The sequence below is a fragment of the Portunus trituberculatus genome, chromosome 19 (genome assembly GCF_017591435.1).
Source record: "Portunus trituberculatus isolate SZX2019 chromosome 19, ASM1759143v1, whole genome shotgun sequence".
Taxonomy (NCBI): Eukaryota; Metazoa; Arthropoda; class Malacostraca; order Decapoda; family Portunidae; genus Portunus; species Portunus trituberculatus.
In genome coordinates, this window is record NC_059273.1 from 19042553 (window position 1) to 19062097 (window position 19545).

The 19545-nt window shown below is 40.6% G+C and overlaps 1 protein-coding gene across 3 annotated transcripts in view; it reads left to right on the forward strand.

The window, feature by feature from the left end:
• The window catches only part of LOC123506338 (protein yippee-like 2), a 130883-nt gene extending 115427 nt beyond the window's left edge, over positions 1-15456 (forward strand). For all 3 annotated transcript variants that reach the window (XM_045258322.1, XM_045258321.1, XM_045258323.1), the window contains 3 exons: positions 5351-5394; positions 6792-6900; positions 7223-15456. In XM_045258322.1, the coding sequence (XP_045114257.1) occupies positions 5351-5394; positions 6792-6900; positions 7223-7312 (243 nt within the window). In that variant the 3' untranslated portion in view covers positions 7313-15456. The remainder of the gene's footprint in view (positions 1-5350; positions 5395-6791; positions 6901-7222) is intronic.
• Positions 15457-19545: the final 4089 nt, after the last annotated feature.

The window sequence follows — 19545 nt, forward strand, 5'->3', positions numbered from 1 at the left end:
GAACCTGCACCCACCACCAAGTAAACATGACCGTGGCACTGGCTGCTCTGCATGACCTTGTTGACATAGCGCGAGGCACTCCCAGGAAGCGGCTGCAGTACTGGCGGGGCGTGTGAGGGTGTTTAAGGAGCTTTGTGGCACGGCAGGCTTATGGGGCATTCCAGGAGGCTCTGCTGTACCGGAACCTCCTGGCACTTAAAGCGGATCTGCAGCTTGTGGCACTGGGAGGGAGCGTGGCACCCTGGAGGCTTTCCACACTCGCTGTAGCTCAGGGTGGCTCCTGTACCCCCGGAAGGCCGTGTGTCATCCCCAGGGGGCCGGACACGTTCCCAGTGCCCTCGGTGGCACCTGTGTGTGGGTGGTGAGGACGCCGCCTCGCGAACCTTCTACGCAGTTCTCTTCTCCAGCAGCCCTGGTGTGATACAGGCAAAGCTGACCGTCTGCCTGCCCCACCCCTTCCAGGCACCCCACATGGCGGCCCTGCAGGCGTGGGTGTGATGGAAGGGGCATGAGAAGGGTGTCATTGGATGTAACGTGTTTTGAAGCATTATTCCCTTGGCACTGGTAACGATCAGTCGTCTGGCAGCGGCGTGAAGAGACCCAGCGTTGCCATAGTGACCGCGCTGCTCCTACTGCACCTGCTGGGGAACACTGCAAGGTCGCCGCCGCTCACGTGTAGTTCACGAGAGTCTTAATTAACAACATTCCCCCCATGGTCTCGCTCTGCTCCCCTGGGACGGTGGAGGCACATAACTCATACATTTTTTACTCATTGGGGAAATGCTGTACTGTAATGCTGGCTTGGAAATGTCGAACTGTGTGTGTGTGTGTGTGTGTGTGTGTGTGTGTGTTCATAGCAACCGTATCTTTTCTTGTTCTTTTTCTCGGCGTGGTCTGGTGTGCTCCTGTCAGCCAGGCGAGTCTATCGGTTTGTCTGCGAGTGAATAACTAAAGGGAAGCTTTCGCCTCCAGTACCTGCGTGTTTCTTTCTCTCCTTTTACGCAACGGAGAAACGTTTTATTGATTTATTTATTTCTTATGCTTTGTTTACTTTTCACAACTTAGATATCACTAACTCTAAAGGAATAGAAAAATGTGTCATGGTACTGAAGGGATTAAATGTACATACCACCACCACCACCACCACCACCTGATCTAATACTCCACTGCATCGCCAACACTTTCCATTTAAGAAGGCAATTACACACTAGCAGGCGTGGCAGTGCAAATTAATTAGGGAATCGTAAATAGCATTAGCAGGTGGTGGTGGTGGTGATGGTAGTGGTGGAGTTGGAGGACGAGGAAGTGGAAGTGGATAATTGTATATATTCCACTGCCGCATATTTTTTCCCTTAATCTCGTAGCTCCTTGCCAACATTCCTGCCGCCACAACGAGCCTATAATAATAAAGTGTGTGTGAGCAATGCTATGGAGCTGAAAGGTGCATTGCCAGTGGGACCTGTAGGGGGAGTGTGGAACTGGGAGGGGCGTAGACTGGGAGGGCGTGGACTGGGAGAGGCATGGACTGGGAGGGCGTGGACTGGGAGAGGCGTGGACTGGGAGAGCGTGGACTGGGAGGGCATGGACTGGGAGAGGCGTGGACTGGGAGAGCGTGGACTGGGAGGGCATGGAACTGGTAGAGACGTGGACTGGGAGATGCGTGGACTGGGAGAGGTGTGGACTGGGAGAGGCTGGAACTGGTAGAGGCGTGGACTGGGAGAGGCTGGGAGTGGGAAGGATAGGAAACTTTAGAGAAATTAGACCTGCCTTTGTCTTTCCTTCTGCTTTCTTACCTTCTTTTATTTAATGTCTATTTTATACTTTCTTCTTTATTAATCTATTTTGTTTACTATTTGTTTTGTTTAGGTTGATTTTTCTCAGTGAAAGGCCCACACTTTCACCAATCGTTTAGAAAGAAGTCATTTTTATTTCATTCTTTTACATTTTTATTTGTCTTTTTATTTATTTACATATTTACTTACTCATTTATGTATTCATGGAAGTGGCAGGTCATACATTTTTAGTTATCCACACATATCCCTATTTATTATTTTTTTTCCATGGTAGTGACAGACATCATTTAGAAAGAAAAAAACGAGCGTACATTTACATTTATTTATGCTTCATAGTAACAGAGTGATAGATGGCGCCTTTTTCTCCACCCACATCACGTGTTTTAGTCTCAAAGAATTATAACACGTATGGAAGGAATTAAAAGTGGGTGGAAGTATTATCGCAGTGTAGTGCCCCTATTCATATATCAGTGAACTCAGGTGTGGCTGGTCCCAAGAGTTGAGTGACTGTGGCCCAATAATATGTACAAGTGATAGGTTTATGGAGATATGTATGTTGCGTGGTGACTTCCTTCAGGGGTCCTCATGTTCTTGTTTTCTTGTATCATTTAACTCAGGTGTGGCTGGTCCCAAGAGATGTGTGACTGTGGCCCAATAATATGTATAAGTGATAGGTTTATGGAGATATGTATGTTGCGTGGTGACTTCCTTCAGGGGTCCTCATCTTCTAATGTTCTTGTATCAGTGAACTCAGGCATGACGGGTCCCAAGAGTTGTGTGACTGGCGTGTACTGGCCTGTAATTCAGACACTTTGTGCTCTCATCACAACAATTTTCAATTTTCAAAGGCCATAAACTTGATTTAGGGGTTCTCATGGGTGTTTCTCCATATAATCATACATAAATTGTTTTAATATGTCAACAAAACTATAAAAAGACCCTTAAAAACCCATGTAGCTTCAGAATGGGGTCCTTGAGACAGAATGTGTGTCTTTAAGTAGTTCCCCTGACTGACTCCCCTCAGTGTGTCTCTTGTCTCTTGTAGTCACTAGCAACTCTGGAATTCCCATTTGGCCATGTGTGTGCTATTCTGGGCAGTGGCATGGGTGGTGTGGCAGTCATTTGTGCTGCACTAATGATATTGGGATTAGCATTCTCATAACACACAGCAAAGTAACAACACTGCCAACATACCAGCTGGACTTGATCACAGAGAACACCTGACGCATTGAAAGACAGTGTGGTTTTATTACAGTAAATGAGAAGTCATCACAAATATAGCAGGAATTACTGTACTAGAAAATTACTGATTGCATGAAAGATACATAAAAGGAGAAGATGATATGTGCATTATGAGGGAACTGAAATAAAGATTGTGAAATGTATTAGCCATTACATATGACAACACATGAGAAGAAAAGAAAAACATACATAGCAGGAAACTTCTCAAAAATGACATAAGGTGCAGTATAGAGCAACACATATATATGAGGAAGCCTTAGGAAATAGTTGAATATATAAAACAACACATGACAACAGTACTTAAGAAGAAAAAACAATACATATATATGAAGAAGCCGTAGGAAATAGTTGAATATATAAAACAACACATGACAATAGTACACAAAGAGAAAATCATTACATATATATGAGGAAGCCTTGAAAACTTGTGAATGTATAAAGCAGCACACATTACGCTGAATAAGAGACCATCCTAAACAAACTGTCAGGAAATCAGGAAGTATACAAATAATCTCCAGGAAAACGATATTGATGTGAGGACAAATGACAAAACACCTCAGATTAATATTGTAAAGAGGGAAATCATGTACAACGTAATTAAATATACATGGACGGAAAGAAGTAAATATCGCTGCAAATTAACGTGGTAAAATATTAAGGTGAAATGGTAGTTGGATTTTGTTTTTTATTTATATTTTTTGCAGAATTTGGAATATCTTTCATTATTGTATGAAGGAAACACTCCATATATACTCTCTCTCTCTCTCTCTCTCTCTCTCTCTCTCTCTCTCTCTCTCTCTCTCTCTCTCTCTCTCTCTCTCTCTCTCTCTGATGCAGTCTTTCACTTTTTTTTTTTTCCCACATGGTCTTATTCATGTTGTTCATCTCCTCCCTCTTTGCTTTCCCTCTGTTGTTTCATCCATCGCTGCTCTTTCCCATTGTGTCTTCCTGCTCCTCTCCCTCCCTCCACCCTCCCCTTGGTCACTAAATAATACAAGTGTGGATGTGTATAAAATATGCACTGTACCTTGATATTGTTTTGTGGGGGTTGTGTTTTTGTAGGATGCAGATATCTCTCTCTCTTTTTTTATTTCTTTTTTATTTTTTTTTTTCTTTCTTTCTTTCTTTCTTTTTTTTTTTTTTTTTTTTTTTTTTTTTTTATATCTCCCGTCAGTATTACTAAGTTTTATTGTCGTGCATTGATAGGAGAAAACTTTGTGGGAGTGTGTTCTGTTTTTTTTTTTTTTTTTTTTTTTTTTGATAGTGCTGTTTGTATATTTTACTGTCATTTCTCTCTCTCTCTCTCTCTCTCTCTCTCTCTCTCTCTCTCTCTCTCTCTCTCTCTCTCTCTCTCTCTCTCTCTCTCTCTCTCTCTCTCTCTCTCTCTCTCTCTCTCTCTCTCTCTCTCTCTCTCCAGTGTCTGTGTTCTGTTTTGTCATATATTTCACTTCCATTCCTCTAATTCTCCTTTCCTTTGATTCTCCCTCGTGCATTTCAGTTATTACACTTTTGTTCAGTTTATTCCCTCTAGTTTTCAGTTCTCTCTTAATTCTTCCTCCATTTAACTGGAGGATTCTATCTATGCTCTCTTTTATATATTTTAGAATTATCCGTTCCTTTCTTTCCTTCCCTTCCCTTATCGTCATTCATCTGGTCTCTCTTCTGTGTTACCCGCCTTTACATGTCCAGCTATTCCACCTGTTTCTCTCCATTTGATTACTTTCTCTCCCCTCTATCCTGCTGTCATCCCACTCTCTCCATCCTCTCCCTCTTCTCTTTCCCTCTATTCTGGGCATCAGTCTTTCAACTTGTAGTGTTCATGTCATCCTTTCATGGCCATTCATTCGTTTATGTAACTATTTTCACACTCAGCCTTTTCTTTATGTAAGAAGGGAAAGCTGGCCAAGGGTTACAAAAAAAAAGATAATAATAAAAATACTTAGGTGCCAACCCATCTGCAGGTGCAATAGAGTTAGCTAAAAGATAGGGAGAAATGTCTTGAAACCTGTCATATAAACTAGAAATGATTAGTGGTGGGGTAGCTTTCACTCACTGCCCTTGTGTATCCTGCCTGAAGGTGAAGGTTTATCTTGACTCAAGGTGAAGAGGTGTTTCCCATTCATCATACTGTAAGTGTAATCTGTCTGGGAGTCTGTCATGCATCCATTTCCCCATTCATGTGTTGTCTGCAGCCTGCACTAAGGGGAGTCACATTCACACCATATATCATACTTTTTTATAAACTTGCCTTAGTCACCTGCCTAGTTGGTCAATGATTAATTAATATGTTTAATATGTTTCTCTCTCTCTTGCAGTCTTTTCAGGGCAGCCAAGGTCGGGCATACCTCTTCAACTCAGTGTGAGTATTGGATCCTGCTCCTTCAGTCTGTCCAGCATCACAGTGGTGGTCCAGGGAAGGTTCAGGGATTGTCCTCTGTCTGTTGTCTTTGAAGATGAGAAGGATGAGGAAGTTCAGTGGATGCTTGAGATTTACCTAGTCATGTGTATTGTTGATTCAGGTCAATGTAAGGCTTGATTAATGGGAACTATGATGCTGAAGTTATTGATGTAAGTTGAGGGATGGACTGAAATGCAAGGATGAATTGTTGGTCTTCAGTTTGAAATTCCTATTGAGAGAAGCACTGAATGGGTTTAGGTCAACATCTCCCCCAAAACTACTTTATTTTGATCCAATCTGCTTATATCTTCTACAGATGTTAGGTGGTCGGTCACATATGTAATGTTTTCCCTTTGGGTTTTGTTAAGTGTTAGAATTTATGGATAAGAATAACTGGAACTAGATTTTCATACTTTTAGTTACAAGTTTTTCCTGTTTAAATTTAATTCTATGAGATATACTGTACAACTTGTAGTCTTGCTTCTTTCTTGCAGTTGTTATAAAATTTTTGTCAATTTTATTAAAAGAATGTAAAATATTTTTTTTTTCCCTTTCTTTACACGTATTACTTTTTATTACACAGGTTGTTATCTCCCTCACATGTTTCTTTGTATTAAAAGTTTTGCTTTCCAGGTAAATAAATTTGACTAAAATTAGTTAATAACTGGAAAAATCTCTCTCTCTCTCTCTCTCTCTCTCTCTCTCTCTCTCTCTCTCTCTCTCTCTCTCTCTCTCTCTCTCTCTGCTTTCTTGACCAAATATGCAGTGGCACCTTTTCTAGACTAACCTAGCAGCATCTCAGACTTTTTAGCCATTGTAGATAAGAGAATAACTAGCAAGTTCACAAGATAAAACGTTGTGTCTCCTCAAATCACACTTCATTCTCAATACCAGGACAGGAGCTCAAGTATTACCATGCACACAGTATTGCTAGATGTAAGAACAGTATACTGGACAAATAACAATTTTCTGAAGTGCTTTTTGAAGTTAGCATATGGAAGTGTAAACAGCTGATGTGCTGGAAGATTTAATTGCTCGAGAATCTTTGAATTTCCTCTAACAAACTCTGATTTTCTATGACACACAAAACATAGAAAACTACTGAAATTTTCATCCAAACTGCAAAATTTTGACCTCCTTAATGTGCAGGAAAGTGGTGAAGGTAAAAAAGATATGAAGCTCAGTGGAGTTATCTTGTCTGTTTTGATGATGAGCAAGCAAGATGGTCACAAAATTTTGGGTAAAGGAATGAATGAGAATGTAAGAATAAGTGACTTCTGGGTATAAATGCAGGAGTTATGACAAGATGGGTGTGTGGAGCAAATGAAGTGATGTTGCTGACCTGAGGGTCTTTCCAGGGTGAATGTTGGGTGCGGGCCAGCCGAGGAAAGAGTGCTTCTGACTGGTCTACATGCAGTGGCCGACATCTACTGTGAGTGCTGCAAGACCACGCTGGGCTGGAAATATGTGAGTCACCCCCAGAGAACTGCTGTGTGTTGGGTGGTGGGAAAGTGTTATTGCAGGGCAACTTTGAGTGTAGTGCAAGATCAGATACATTGAAGAGATTCACCTTACACTCAGAACACAGTGCAGATTATGTAAATGTAGTGATAATGGAAATAATTGGTGTCGCAAACATGCATTTCTTTTCTGCTGCTTTTAGATATTCAAAAGTTTTCCTTTTATTGATAAGTCATAATTTCCGAAAGGTAGTTGATTAGTAAAAAGTGTTCCTTAATGATCAATTTAACAGTTCCTGGTTGTTTATGGTGTGTGTTTTGTTTGACAGGAGCATGCATTTGAGTCCAGCCAGAAGTACAAGGAAGGAAAGTACATCATCGAGCTGGCCCACATGATTAAGGACAATGGTTGGGACTGAGTGTGGGCCCCCGGCTGGCAGCGGAGCCTCAGTCTGCACCTGTGACCTCATGACTCCCCCACTGCTGTTGCTGCTGCACCGCACTGGGGTGTTTATGACGATCATTAGTTCGTCGGTCGCAGAGGATGACTGGAGGCGCCGGGCCCGCTGAGGACGACTGCTGCTTCCCTCTTAGTGTTAGGTTGACCTGCCGCGCCCAACTCACTCATGTGCAGTGATCTCAGCCAGTGCATGATGCCGGGGTGTGCTGCCATCTGGTGACTGCTTAAGGAAAAATTGATCAAAGTTTGAAATTATATCAGAGACCAGTTATTATATTTAGTGTTTTTTTGTATACTTCTTTTTTTTTATATGGCCTACTGGTTCTGGAATGTCTCGCACTGATTTGTGAAGGTGAAGACATATTAGTAAACCTCCACAATGGATTAACAGTGTTGAAAAAAAGTATCTGAGAGCAGCAGCAGCACACCCTGAGAGCTACTGGCACTCATCATCAGCATCACTATCACCATACTCTTGTATCACTCCTGACTGAGCCGACTCACCGGTTGGCACTCAGTCATCCACTCTGTCAGTCTGCCAGCCAGCTAGCTCTCGTCCAGTCTCATGGCCTGTCTGTGATGGGCTTTGCCTGCAAGCAAACTTGATTTTAATGTGTAGTAAATGTAAAACTAATCTTCCCACCCTGCCACTTGCAAGCCTCTTAGACAGATTGGTGTACTATAATCTCATTGCAAGGAAAACAATTGGTTATTTATAGTCTACCATCTTTCCATACGGGACCATAGTGTGATTTAACTTGCCACTGCAAGATTATTGCCAACATGGAGAAACAGCTTGGGCTGCAGCTCAGCCAGTGACAGAGACCAGCAGTGTGCTTTCCGAGGATGAATAAGAGGTATCCGATGGGCACTCGTGGCTCATTATATTTTCCGTAGAAAAAGGACAATTGATTTTTCAAGAACCTGTGCTAGACAACAAAACATAATACTATGTATTAGCACTTACTGCTTGACCTATCTTTGGAGCACACAAAGTAATCATACTTCTTATTTGTCTCGTCCATATTGTATCTGCACAGACCATGTGCAAGGAGTGATGGTGTTCCCACTGTGATCTTGTGCATCTAGGAAGCCTGAGCAGTGCAGGCCACCTGTCATGATGTGTCTTACTCATTGCCATGCCATGTGATTGGACAATATTTTGACTAATTTTCACTTGTTCTGTACTGTGTATTTATCCTAAGATTGGTGTTCCCAACAACTAGGCAAGATTAATGATTGTGCTGCTTACATTTCCACTCCTCGGTCAAGGTATAATGGCTGTAAGAATTAAGTGCATTTTCTGCAGTTAACTTTGGTTGAGATTGAGTTGAGATCAGATTTGCATTCTGCTTCATGAACATATTTGTGCTTATTTTCTTAAAGAGGGTCAGTAAGAAAATAATTCAAGGGAAACAATTGTTTGCTACACCTGTAATGCAAGTCGAGATCGAGGCTGTGTGCACTGCAGTGGAGAGCAGACTGTTTGTGGTAGATGTGTTATATGCTCATCTATATGTATATTCTATGTCTATTGAAGAACTTTAATTCCTTTGAGGCCACACATTACAGGAGCATGATTTGGTAAATTGAAAAAACAAATTTTAACCCATACAGCATCAACCAAAATTTACATACAACTGTATCTGCCAAATTCAACTTTTTGTGTTGTAGAAATCAAACAGTCCATCCAATCACAAGGAAAAGAAAACCCAAACCACAGCACCACTACCCTAGGGATGAAGTGTCTGGGTGGCCCCCTGCACTCCCAGCATTCTCACTGCTGGAGGAGGTAAAGGTCACCTGCAGTGTCCTGTTTTATTTGTTGTACATCTTCTAGTGATGAAAACAATCACCGTGACATCAACGTGCATATGTACGGACACTTTTTGCGCTCATTATTTTCCATTACTGTTAGTGAGGCCTCCATTCACAGCCTGCCAGTGAAGCTTGTCTGTTTCCAGTTTTCAGTTGGTATTAATTGCTGGTTGATAATTATTCTCCAGGTCATCTTGACCATTTCACATATAACTGTTTGTAACATGTCCTTCACTTATTATATAACGTGTAAGTCGTCGCTTCACCATCAGTAAGAAAATGTTCGTGTTACTTTCACTCTCGTTCAGCGTTCTTTCTCAGCTCAGCATGTCTCGGTAATTCATCGGAGTATGGCAGTACTCAGAGCAATCTAAAAGAAGCAAGCAGTCCCATGTCACATTCCTAATGCTTGAACTTTTTCATTACTTTCCTTCATGATATTTAATGTTGATGCATACTTAACGCCAACATTGTAGATCACAGTCTGCAGTAGGAGGAAGCAGAAGGTAGAAGTGTGTAGCCAGGAGGCAGTGTGGACTATCATAATTGTTTGTCATGCATCATAGCCTTGGATGGTCACAGTGTTTATTTGTGTGGTCTGGAAACAACTACTCGCACAACTCTTCAAACAATCCTCCCGTGTCCCCTTCTTGTCCATAACAGCGCACTTGTAGCTTGTCTAAGAGATGAAGAGTATCTTACATTACCGTTTCATGTTCTTTGTAACACATGCCACAGAATATCATGGCATCTGATTAATCAACCCTGCACACATTCACTTTGCCAGCAATAGGAGCTCTAGTTTCAAGATTTTCTGCCTGGTTGCCAGCATTAGGAGCTCTAGTTTCAAGATTTTCTGCCTGGTGCCATAGTGAATGTTGTCTGATCACTATGTTTGACTTATGGACAGTCAGAAGGAGGTTCATGTAATGCTTGTCCATTCTTGAGATTGCCAATACATTGCATAGAACTTTTTTTCACTATTTACCTTGTTCTTGATGAGGCCTGAAGAGCACATGCTGCCTGCACCTCTTGATCATGTCATAGATGCCAGTCTGCTGATTGAAAATGAACTGTGAGGTCAAAGAGCCAGCACCAGTAATGCACATTAAGGGTGCAACCCATGCCAAGGTAACACTTCATCACTGCTGGGACAACAACTAGACTTTCTACACTGATGCTTGTATCAGATATCATGTGTGTTCTTTTAGCTAAATATAGGGAGGTGTCTTGAATGTATCCCAACGTACAGTCATGTAAAACTAAAAGTTTGAGGCCAGTTTATTGGTGTTTGCAAGTCATTTTTTCTCCCCATAGCATATTGCTTTCATCAATGCAAGCTGTCTGACAGATTTTGAATGATGATGTGGTGAGAAATCAAAGTGATGGACTGGAGGGAACAGGCAGGTTGGAGCATTTAGGAAGTATTACTTGCCATTGAATTTAAGTTCTTTTCCTAAGAAACTGTATCAGTACAAGTTATGCCACCGAGACTGACAGTGCATTTGTTTAGACTGACACTTTGTACATCGCTGATGCTGTATGGGTTAAATACTACACACATTATGATACTTTGTAGAGAAAAGGAAGCTGTTAATTCACAGCTTAGACTTGGAACAAAGGAAGATGTTCTTTGTTATCGTTGAATGGTGATGACACATCCATCTCTGCAGCACCTGATTGAATACAGCAAGGAAAGCTGCCGTTTGTTTTGTGCTTTGGGGTCAGTCTAAAGTCTACTGTTATGATATTTGCCTTTTCTGGATGATCATGTCCACCAGTTGAAGATGAAAGAGAAATTGTTGGATTGAAATGTAAATTGTCTCAACTCAATCTCAATTCAAAGTCAAGTGAAGAAAATGGAGTTGCTCTCGTCTTGGTGGAGCCGTGAGGGCCTCTGTATTAGTCTTGACTCACCCTGGATGTTCTTATCCCTGCCAGTGAAATGTTTGCAGCTGTTCAGATGTGAAGTGTGTAGAACTGCAAATATTGATTGATTATTAAGGTATATAAAAAACGAAGTTGTAGCAAGTATATATGTGGACTGAGATTGCTTGAATATTTTATAGCCAAGCAGTAACCATGTTTGTAGAGAAGCAGAGGGTAGCAGAGTGGTGTGCATCTTTTTGGTCGGGTAAAACCTTACAGCTCTGGCCGCGTTTTCCTGTGGGAGCTGCAGGGAATCCTTCTTGTCCTATTTTGGTCTGCTTGGCTGCTTCTCAGCTTGGTGGTGGAACACTGGACATAGCTTTAAACACAGGTAGAGAAGAGGAATCAAGTACCTATTGGCTAGCCTTACCACATTGTTAAAGAAGTTTTAAGTTCATTTCATACTTAAAGTGTTGGTGAGGTACTCAAAGCATAAAAGGAGACAGAGTGGTAAATTTCTGTTTTTCTTTATAGTGATGATAAGGCATTTTAGATTAACTTTTTATAGTTATTTTCTATGGATTGTGCAATGAATTTTTAGGGAAGTGCAGGTAGTGGTCATGGTATGAGGGGGTTTGCCTGTCTTGAGTTAGGTTATGTGTATGCTCAGGTAGATAGAAAAGCCTTCCTTACTTCCATTAGTTTAACTTTGATTTTTTGACGCATATGTGAGCAAGTGTGTTTGTGTATGTGTGTGTGTGTATGTATGTATGTATGCAAATGTGCATGTGTGTGTGCATCTATGTATGTCTGTGCACGCATACATGCATGTGTCATGGATGCCATTTATTTTCCCTCTGAAATCAGAATTTCTCTTCCTGTTCATCTTGACCTCTCTTCTCCCTCTCTGTTGTGTGGCACCTCACTTTCTTTCATCCCCCACAGTAGGCTTACAGAAGCCTTCTGTAGTGATACTGATTAACATAACATGTCAGGTTTTCAGCACATTATCTTGTCTCCAATAGTTATGGTATAATATTGATGCTGCCTTCCGATTTTCACCATGATTACCTAGGTCTCCCTGTGTTTTCCCCTTTGTGATCTCGTTCATCTATCACAAACTCTTAGGTAGATTTTTTATTATTTTTTTCCCAGAGGAACATTCCCCTGTTAAAGGGAAAGGCGGGGCTGTCCAGACCTCTTGCTCCCACCAGCCTCTCATGCTGCTTAACTTTTGTTTTTTCTCCACACCATCACTGGTCTCTTCCCTTTGCTGACCTCCCACTGGTCCAAATATAACATACTGCAGCATATTCTGACCTTAGTAGGTATGTATTTCACTATGTACTGATCTCAGCACATACACCCCCAGGTATACACTCTGTGTCTACAACATCCAGTATGGTGTTACATTGTCAGCTCATACTCTTGTGTGCTGACATCAGTACCAACATTGTCATGAACTTAGTACACGTGTTTCATCATGTGCTGACCTCAGTACGAGCAGTTCTACATTTCATTAATCGTATGCAAATGGTCATAATTGTGTGAAGAGATATTTACTAAAGAGAGATCCCCACAAGGTGGTCTTATATTTTTACATGGCATTCTAGTCTTTCATTCTAACCAATAGTTCCAAAGTGTGCATGTCTCTGCCTTGTGTTATATTACAGTAATAGCTGTTTTTATCATGGTTCATGGGATGTATTACAAGTGGATGGCGAGAGGCAAAAGCATTATTGACTACTGTGATAAGGTTGAGAGTTGTGTGATTGAGTTATTACTTAGGGTCTACAGTTACTGCTCGGTGTGATAACATCCTCTGAAGGTTATGGCTTGAGTACTGCAGAAAAGCATTCTCATGTATTGGGTATCTGAATGTTTAAAACTAGATATATACATATATATAAATAAATAAATATATATATAAATACTGTATGTAGTGGGACTTCCCAGCTCTGTCTCAACCGGTTCTAGGGCCATCTGGTTTGTTTTGCCTTTCGTCATAACAATAACCACTGAATGTGCAGGACACTTTGGCTGTTGTAGTGCTTTTGTGATTGACATTATCATAGAGGAGCTTGGAAGCATTCACATAGGTTAGTTTCCTTTCAATGTTGTATTTCACAGCAACCATCTTGACACTGGTAACTGCTTTTATTTTAGTCAATCCATATAGAATTTCTTTCGATTGATAGAAACATTTTGCAATATACTTGGTAACTACTTAAAACCAGCAGCCTCTTGGGATCTTCTTTGAGCGGCGTCCCCTTCTTTCACTAAGCTTGCCCTCGGTCAGACTGTGGCTGCGGCAGGCGCTGCCCCGCCACACACCCGCTGGACTCTGTGTCTTGCTGCCGAGGAGTGAATAAGAGTACCCAGGACCACAGTACATTCAGATTCTGTCCAGAGTGAGAGGGGTCCATAGTGCTGTGCTTGCCACCTGTTATTACTTAAATCACTTCTCCACTGACTGATACATTTTTGTTTGTTGAGTCACTGTGTATACCTTGCTCATGTAATACTGGGGAAAAGATATTATGTGTACTCTAGCCATTATATATATAAATATCCATTTTTTTTTTTTTTTTTTTTTTTTTTTTTTTTTTTTTTTTTTTTTTATTGATTGTAGAAAATGTAGGAGTCAGCAGGTGTGGATTGTATATCACTGCTGTGGTCACCTGCTGAGCCAGACACCTTCCCACTGAGCCAACCTGTGCTGTGTTGTGGAGCAGAGATGGTCATGTTTGTTTGAGTTAAAAAGCACTTTTATGTTCAGTTCCATTTGGTGGATATTCAAATCAAAACCTCCAATGTTGCCTTGATGGAAGGACCCCTTTGGACCTCCAACCTAGTTTTCGCTGAGGAGGAAAAGGTCACTCAGAGTTGGTCGTGAATGGACCCATGACCTGACCTCTGCCAGCCTCTCTGTTCCTGCTTCTTGTCTTGATGACTTAAAAAAAAAAAAAGATGAGTTGTTTTTTATGGTATGAAACAGAATTATTGCCCACCTTTGCTCATAGTTCATAAGGTATTAGTGTCAATGATGGTGTATTTGGTGATTTGCAGTACTGTATTAATGTAGTTATTTCATATGTATATACATCATTTTTTACAACCAAGGACGACATACTTCCTTTGGAAAACATTATTTCCATCATGTGGAGGATTCAGGTGGGGTTGGATCAGCAAGAAGATAGTGAGGTTCAGGTCTGTGAAGCAGAACACACCACCTGAACACAATTTTACAAACTGTTGATGTCTGTGATGCTGGTCCCTCCCCGCATGCGTCTCGTAGCCCCAGTCGAGCTTGCTGTCTTCAGTAAATCTGGATTGCTAATGAGAGAGGATACAAAATTTTGATAGATTTTGGCGTTGATCTCGTGCGCTGCTTCACTCTGTTTCCGGACAACGGCACGAATGACCCACTTTAAAGACAATATCCAGATTTACCTTGCTGTATATAGTATTTATTCACAGGAAGCTTACAGTAGTTGCTGCCACAGATGCAGACAGAAATATTTATCTTGATTTTTATTAGTTCTGCCAATGTTCATTATTTCAACATCTGGTCTAATTGGAGGGTAATCCCAACATCATTAAGAAAACATTAAGCTTTAGAGCAGTGCCAAGCTGAGGGTGTGTGAGGGTAGTGTGTGTGTGTGTCAGGGTGAGGTGGTATGAGCCCTGGGGTGCCTAGGGTGACAGGAGGGTGTGTTGTAGCATTCCATTACTAAGCACAGGTGACTGGGTGAGGCTCGGGGCTAGAAGTGTGTGTTAACTGCGAATGAACCTTTGTCTCCTGCAATTCCTTTTTCGCTGTTATCCTGTTACTAGAAATGCAGCTCCCCATCAGTATCGTTTTTAACTTTCTTGTCTGTCATTAAGAGGTTTCGGCAAAAAAAAATACAAAATAGAAGCCAAAATTTTATGCCTTAGAAATGGTGTAAATATCAGATGTCGTAATGTTGTCTGTCCGATTGCAGTGTTGTTTGTAGTGAAGCAAAGTGATGAAATGTTTAAAAAAAAAAAGGTTGCTGAAGATGCAGTTCTAGCTCTGACTCATTCTGACACACACAATTGACCTCCGACCCAGCAACACCAGCCGGGAAAGGGGTCAAGAGGGGGAAGCTTATGTTAAGGGACAACAAAAAAGGGGACAAAAGAAAAAAAAATAAAAAAAGGTTCACACTTTGAGAAAACTTACAAAACTTGGTGTGAAGCTTTTGTTGAATCCAGTCTATTCCATCCTCATGCATAAAGTATTTTTATAGCTTGTAATGAATTGGCTGCATTAACGGTAATCTGAGGGATAAGTATAGTGATCTGCATAACTAGCAGCAACATTTTTGGTACGTGAGTGTCTCACATAAGAAGCTGCTAAATGTGACTTTACACAATAAACATTTACCAATATGCCTTGTGTTTTTGTGTGTGACTTTTGGTGAAGGTACAAGTGTTCGGTCACTAGGAAATTTGGGTAAGTTTAATTGGGTCATTTAAATCCTACGTGTTTCTTCGATTGGGTTGAGTTTGTTTTTCTGTATGACTGCCGGCGAGTGGCTCTACTTAGGTGAGGATTTATTTTACATTTTCATATTTGAACGTTCTCCACCATTGTTCATTCCAGGTGGGTCGTTTATAATAAATTGGAACTTTTCATCATCGGTGTTCATTTCAAGTGTGCCATGTTATTTAGGGTATTCTATTTGGCACCTTTCAGATCCTCCACTTACTATTCACTGATGATAATTTTTCTTGGTCAGTGTCCCTCTTGCCTAAAAAGCAGGGGCAGACCTTGAATTCTAGGCGATCCGGGCTTAGCCCCGTGGGTGCAGACGCTTTTTTTTTTTTTTTTTTTTTTTTTCCAAGCACACCGAAACTACATTTATTTCTTATACAACTTGCCATCAATTCAAGGCGGAGAAAAGACACAGAGAAAACTTCAGAATTCAGATCCTTTAATGATGCAAATGTCTTACCACCACCAGCCTTGTTGAAGCCACTGTTTTATGTCATGAATGTAAACCTCACGTTCACTGAAAGAAAAAAATATAAAATATGAATGTATGGTACAGTGGAACCCTGCGGGCTTTGGGGTCCGAGGGTCTCCAAGCGCACGGGTTCGAATCCTGTCCACGGTCCGAGTGTAGGTTGGGCTTCCTCACTCGAGGTAACGGTTTACTAGAGGGTGGGCTTTGAGATAAGAGGTACCCCAAAAAGTATGTGGATGGCTTGGGATGTGTGTGTGTGTGTGTGTGTTGTGAAGACACTCGTGGGGTGGAGAGGATTTACAGCTTTAATCAGAGGTAAGAAAATAATTATGTTCCTGATTATTAGGTATATTTTAGATGTTGGTACGTTTTCTTCATGTGATCTGGTACCTACTATCAGCAAAATCTGTGTGGCAACCCTGCAGAAGTACTCAGGCTGCTTTCCCGTGCATGTTGCCTCTCTCTGGTCAGTACTGCACATTACACTCAGACTACTCTTTTCCTCCGATCTTTATCAGATCCGGGGTCCTTGGGAAAACATTCGGGGCTTGAGGCCAAGTAGCCGCCCCTAAGATCTGCCCGTGTTAAAAGATACGGATTTGATTAGTGAATGAAGTCGCTAAGGCGCCTCAACACCCACATCACCAACATCCTGCAGACAGTGACGGGTCCAAGTTAGAAATATGGAGGCCGCTAACCTGAAATGCTGTAGTCCTTGCGATTGGTGACGAGCCTTTTCAGCTGGGAGGGGATTCAATTTTTCAAAACCCAGCAATCTTGAGGGCATCTTTAAGCTATATGCAGAGCTTTTATGTGTAATAAGAGCAGTAATTACTTGTTAATATGACGGAATGACAAGATTAACTTTGCTTAATAAGGTAAAATAATAACATTTACAGGAAGCCTTGTTACATTATTGTTCCATATATATATATATATATATATATATATATATATATATATATATATATATATATATATATATATATATATATATATATATATATATCCCTGTTTCTTTGCACAGTATACTGGGCATACACCCTCGCTCATAAGAATGAAAATTTCGGGCTGGAGTTTAGCTCATATAAAAACTCTCTCTCTCTCTCTCTCTCTCTCTCTCTCTCTCTCTCTCTCTCTCTCTCTCTCTCTTTTAATTCTTCTCATCCCTCTCCCCACTTTGTCTCTCTTCTTTCCTCATCCCTTTCCTTCCCCTCACATTCTGCTTCTCATCACTTTCTTTTCCTTTCGTGTGTGTGTGTGTGTGTGTGTGTGTGTGCCGCGTCTTTGTTTAACCCCCATAAGTAGTACCACGATACGTTTCCATATTCACTCTGCTCATTATTTGGTGATTTTATACAGCTTCAGAAAATTAAGGAGAGGGGATTAAAATAGTGAAGACTAGGGCCATTAATCTTCTGACCTTCATAGACTCTTTCTAATGTCAAAAAAAAAAAAAAAAAAACATACAAATCTCTAGGTAAAAAAAAAATGTGAAGGGGTTATTTATTTATTTATTTTAATTTGCTTTCTTATTTAAGCAATATTTTCCCTCCTTCCTTTTTTCTCCTCTTCAATCCTCTGCCCTCCCTCCCTCCCACTCCACCTCTGCAAGTTTTTAAGTATTGTGGCGGGAAATACATAAGTGACCGGTTCCCTGACGGTGGCCAGGCAGGAGAGGCGTGGGCAACCTGGCGACCCGCATCACCACTGCCACCCTACCTGTTATTATTATCATTATTATTATTATTATTATTATTATTATTATTATTATTATTATTATTATTATTATTATTCACTTACTATCATTACCATCATTATTGTTGTTGCTATTCGTGTTATTTTTTTATTCAGTCATTATTATTATTATTATTTTATTATTATTATTATTATTATTATTATTATTATTATTATTATTATTATTATTACTATTATTATTATTATTATTTATTTATTTTATTTTATTTATATTTGTTCAATCTGTTTTGTTCAGTGTTACGTTGCTATTGGTTACCGTTACGGCGTCCCAGGTGCGTCTGTTTAGTGTTGCATATTGTGTTGGAATACATTTAATGCTCTTTTTGTGTAGCCTTTAGAGAGAGAGAGAGAGAGAGAGTGTGTGTGTGTGTACTCGTAGAGGGGACGCAGCTCTCATTTATGTTTTTCTCTCAATAATAAACTTCAAAACCATGAAGCTTTCGAAGATACGAGACAGAATGAATGAATGAATGAATGAAGGAAGGAAGGAAGGGGGAAGGAAGGAAATTACAGGTGAGAATGAAGGAAGGAAATTGAATATGTAGATGAGAATGATGGAATAAAAAACAAAGGCACACGAGACAAATTCGAGACAGGACCGAAGCATCGACTCGAGATTCAAACCCACAAAACACACCTTAACACACATCAAAACATCAAAATAAACGCAACCACATACCCAGGAATGAATAGAAATAAATTATATAGTTTATTAACACTCTTTTATGTACCAGTGACCATTAGACTCAAAAGGGAAAAAATTAACACATAAAGGTAGAAGGTCGCTAATCTTCTGTTCGCCAGAGCGTTAGTGTTGGCTGGGCAGTGACTGGGGAAGTGCTGCGTACCTGTGTTGAGAATATTGGTATTATCTCGTCAACTACTTGGATTTAGCAGTACGATGGGACGCAGGGAGGAGGAGAGACCAAGGGAGAGTGAGTACCAAGGTAGTTTAGATAAGAGAAGTTTGGTATTAGTGAATGAAAGCACGTGTGATGCTGCTACTATTTCAACACTACTAGTACTGTTATGGCTCTCACCACTGCCAGGTTATTACGTTCTTAGGTAATTACTACAACGAATTGCTTGAGAGAGAGAGAGAGAGAGAGAGAGAGAGAGAGAGAGAGAGAGAGAGAGAGAGATTGATGGTTTATATATCTCCACGAAGTTACAAAACTAGCATCATAAACATAAATAATATGGTCTAGTCCGCCGAGCTCTTGAAGGCACCTTAGCAGAGCTGTTGCTTATCACACGAGTCCTATTAACGATACACACAGTGATTTATCTAAAATATGAGTATGATGCAAAGACAACAGAAAACGAAGGCATTTTATGACTACCTCAACTAAGACTGGATGTAACTTGTAACTTGTTTGTTAGTTTTCAATGTGTTTAGTGTTCAGTCACATATTTGGTTGATTGCTAACACAAATAACTTGCTGACCATTTGAAGCCTTATTCACACGCGTGTTTTGTTAGTGAGGAGCAGTGGTGGATCCAGAAAAAAAAATTTGGGTCTGCTAACCTGAATTCCTGATTCCCTTGAGATTGGCGACGAGTCTTATCAGCTGCATGGGGGTTCACGTTTTTTTTTTTTTTTTACTCTGCCATCACGAGGACATTTGTAAGCTATAAGTAAAGCTATTTAGCGTAATAGGAGTAGGGTTAATTTGCAGTTTCACCTAATCATGGAATCTGTGATGTGGCTTATGTTTTTTTTCTGGTGAGAAATGTAGTGAATTAATTGATA